At 29.5% G+C, this 1,990-nt stretch overlaps 1 protein-coding gene across 1 annotated transcript; it reads left to right on the forward strand.

The window, feature by feature from the left end:
- Positions 1 to 1,108: 1,108 nt before the first annotated feature.
- On the forward strand, positions 1,109 to 1,787 carry BDBG_17482 (uncharacterized protein; the record flags this gene model as incomplete). The annotated part of the gene is made up of 2 exons (XM_031725189.1): positions 1,109 to 1,157; positions 1,606 to 1,787. The coding sequence occupies 2 exons, from the start codon at positions 1,109 to 1,111 to the stop codon at positions 1,785 to 1,787; spliced, it is 231 nt and encodes a 76-aa protein (XP_031579759.1).
- Positions 1,788 to 1,990: the final 203 nt, after the last annotated feature.

Raw genomic sequence — 1,990 nt, forward strand, 5'->3', positions numbered from 1 at the left:
GAATATTTAGAAAATATACACTTAAAAAGTGTGATCAGAGTGAACTCTGCTGTCACTTGTATAATATTAAGAGTAGAACACTGAAATCAATGATTTCTCTCATTGATTTCATGAATAAGATATATGAAGATGATCTTGAGAAATATAAGATTCTCTGACTTCTGATAAAAATGAATCTCATGAAGAGACTCTATTTTCATGATATCAGAGACTGAGTGTTATTAAAAAGTGTTACTTTTATACAATGCATATGCACTTACTGTGACAATTCATTCTCTGTGCATGTGACTGAGAGTTGCAGCTTTCTTACATCACATAGCTCTCTCTGAAATGCTGGCACTGGTTTACAACTCACACAGTCTCTCAGTTCAGTACATGCTGTGTGTATACAGTTCTGCATACTAGAGCTGTGTTAGTCATTATAATCTGATGTGATACTCACTTTTCACAGGCCATGTTTTGTTTGAGAGAGAGAGAGAAAGACACAACTGTGATTTAATTAAGAGAGAATAAATAATTAGTAATGTTAAATGTAATTTAATTCTTCTATATTTAAAATTTGATTAGTCTATACTCTTCAATTTGAGAGTTTCTAAGAGTGTTTTAATAGTTTTCATATCAGCTTGAACTTAGTGATGAATTGAAGAAGAAGAGAAAAGAGAGAAGAAAGAAATAAGAATAACTTATCTTTATAATATAAAAATAGAGAATTACTGCAATCATTCTTTCTAGTAATAAAGATCTATTTTCTGCATGTATCTCTGATATAGATTATATAATAACTGTATATAAAGAATATCAATACTGCATGCGTTGAATGAAGATGATGTTACTATGCAACACTATAGCTGTTTTCATATATCTCTGAAAGCTGTTAATATTTTCTTTGTCTCTTTATATTTGATAAGTCAGTAATATATTTCAATGCACTCTCTCTTTTATCATTATCATCATCATCATCATCATCACTATTATTATCATTATCATCATTATCATTATTATCATCATCATCATTATTATTATTATTATTATTATTATTATTATTATTATATTATTTCTAACTGTCTCTTCTGCCTTCATCTCTCTTCAATACTTACTAAAATTAATCATGTCATTCTTCTTCAAATATTCTGTGGTTCTGCAGACTATCAAGGCGCGTGAGTGCTGTCACAGATTGAAGAGAGAGAAGAAGAAGATGTTTAAGTAAGAAGAGATAGATTGTAAGATATATTATAATGCCTTGAAGAGACTCTGTAAGAAAGTAGAATGATAATAATTTTAAGTAACACTTCTGATAGATTTAGACTGAACTAAGTATAGAAATAATGCAGATAGCACTGTCTATAAGAGATTGAAGAAGAAGACAGTGAAGAGTCTTATATAGTAGTGATAAGATCAGAAGAAGTTCTGAGAATAATTGAAGTTTAAGATAAAGAGAGAGAGAGAGAAGAAGAGTATTACTGTAAATAAACAGTAGCAGAAGAAGATTAAGAGAGTGTTAAAGTAAGAGATAAAGAAGTTAAAACTGATAAGTTTTTTATTTATTGAGAGAGAGTGATTTTTAATAATACTTCTATTCTCTAATTAATTAGCAGAAGTTGACAGAGAAGAAGGGGATTGAGACCTTGTTCAGATCTCAAATGCATTTCATAATTCAGAATATTAAGAAGACAGCTCTGCTCTCTGAGCATGTCAATCTGCTTATCACTGAGATGAAACCTGAGACAGCAGACCAGGAAATGCAGGATTTTGAGATGCAGATTAACCTGGCTGAGAGAGAGCAGTGAAAACCCTTTTCTAAGAAGACAGTGAAGAGAGATTTTGAGATGATTATTATCTCAGATGAGAAGAAGAAGAAGAAGAAGAAAAATAAGAAGTGAATTATGAAGAATGATAAGAAGAATGAGAAAGAGAAGAAGTAGAAAAAGTTTTTTTCTTTTTATATTAATTAGTTATAAGTTCATAATTATTAATAATTAAAATTGATTTT

This window comes from Blastomyces gilchristii, assembly GCF_000003855.2.
Source record: "Blastomyces gilchristii SLH14081 genomic scaffold supercont1.15, whole genome shotgun sequence".
Taxonomy (NCBI): domain Eukaryota; kingdom Fungi; phylum Ascomycota; class Eurotiomycetes; order Onygenales; family Ajellomycetaceae; genus Blastomyces; species Blastomyces gilchristii.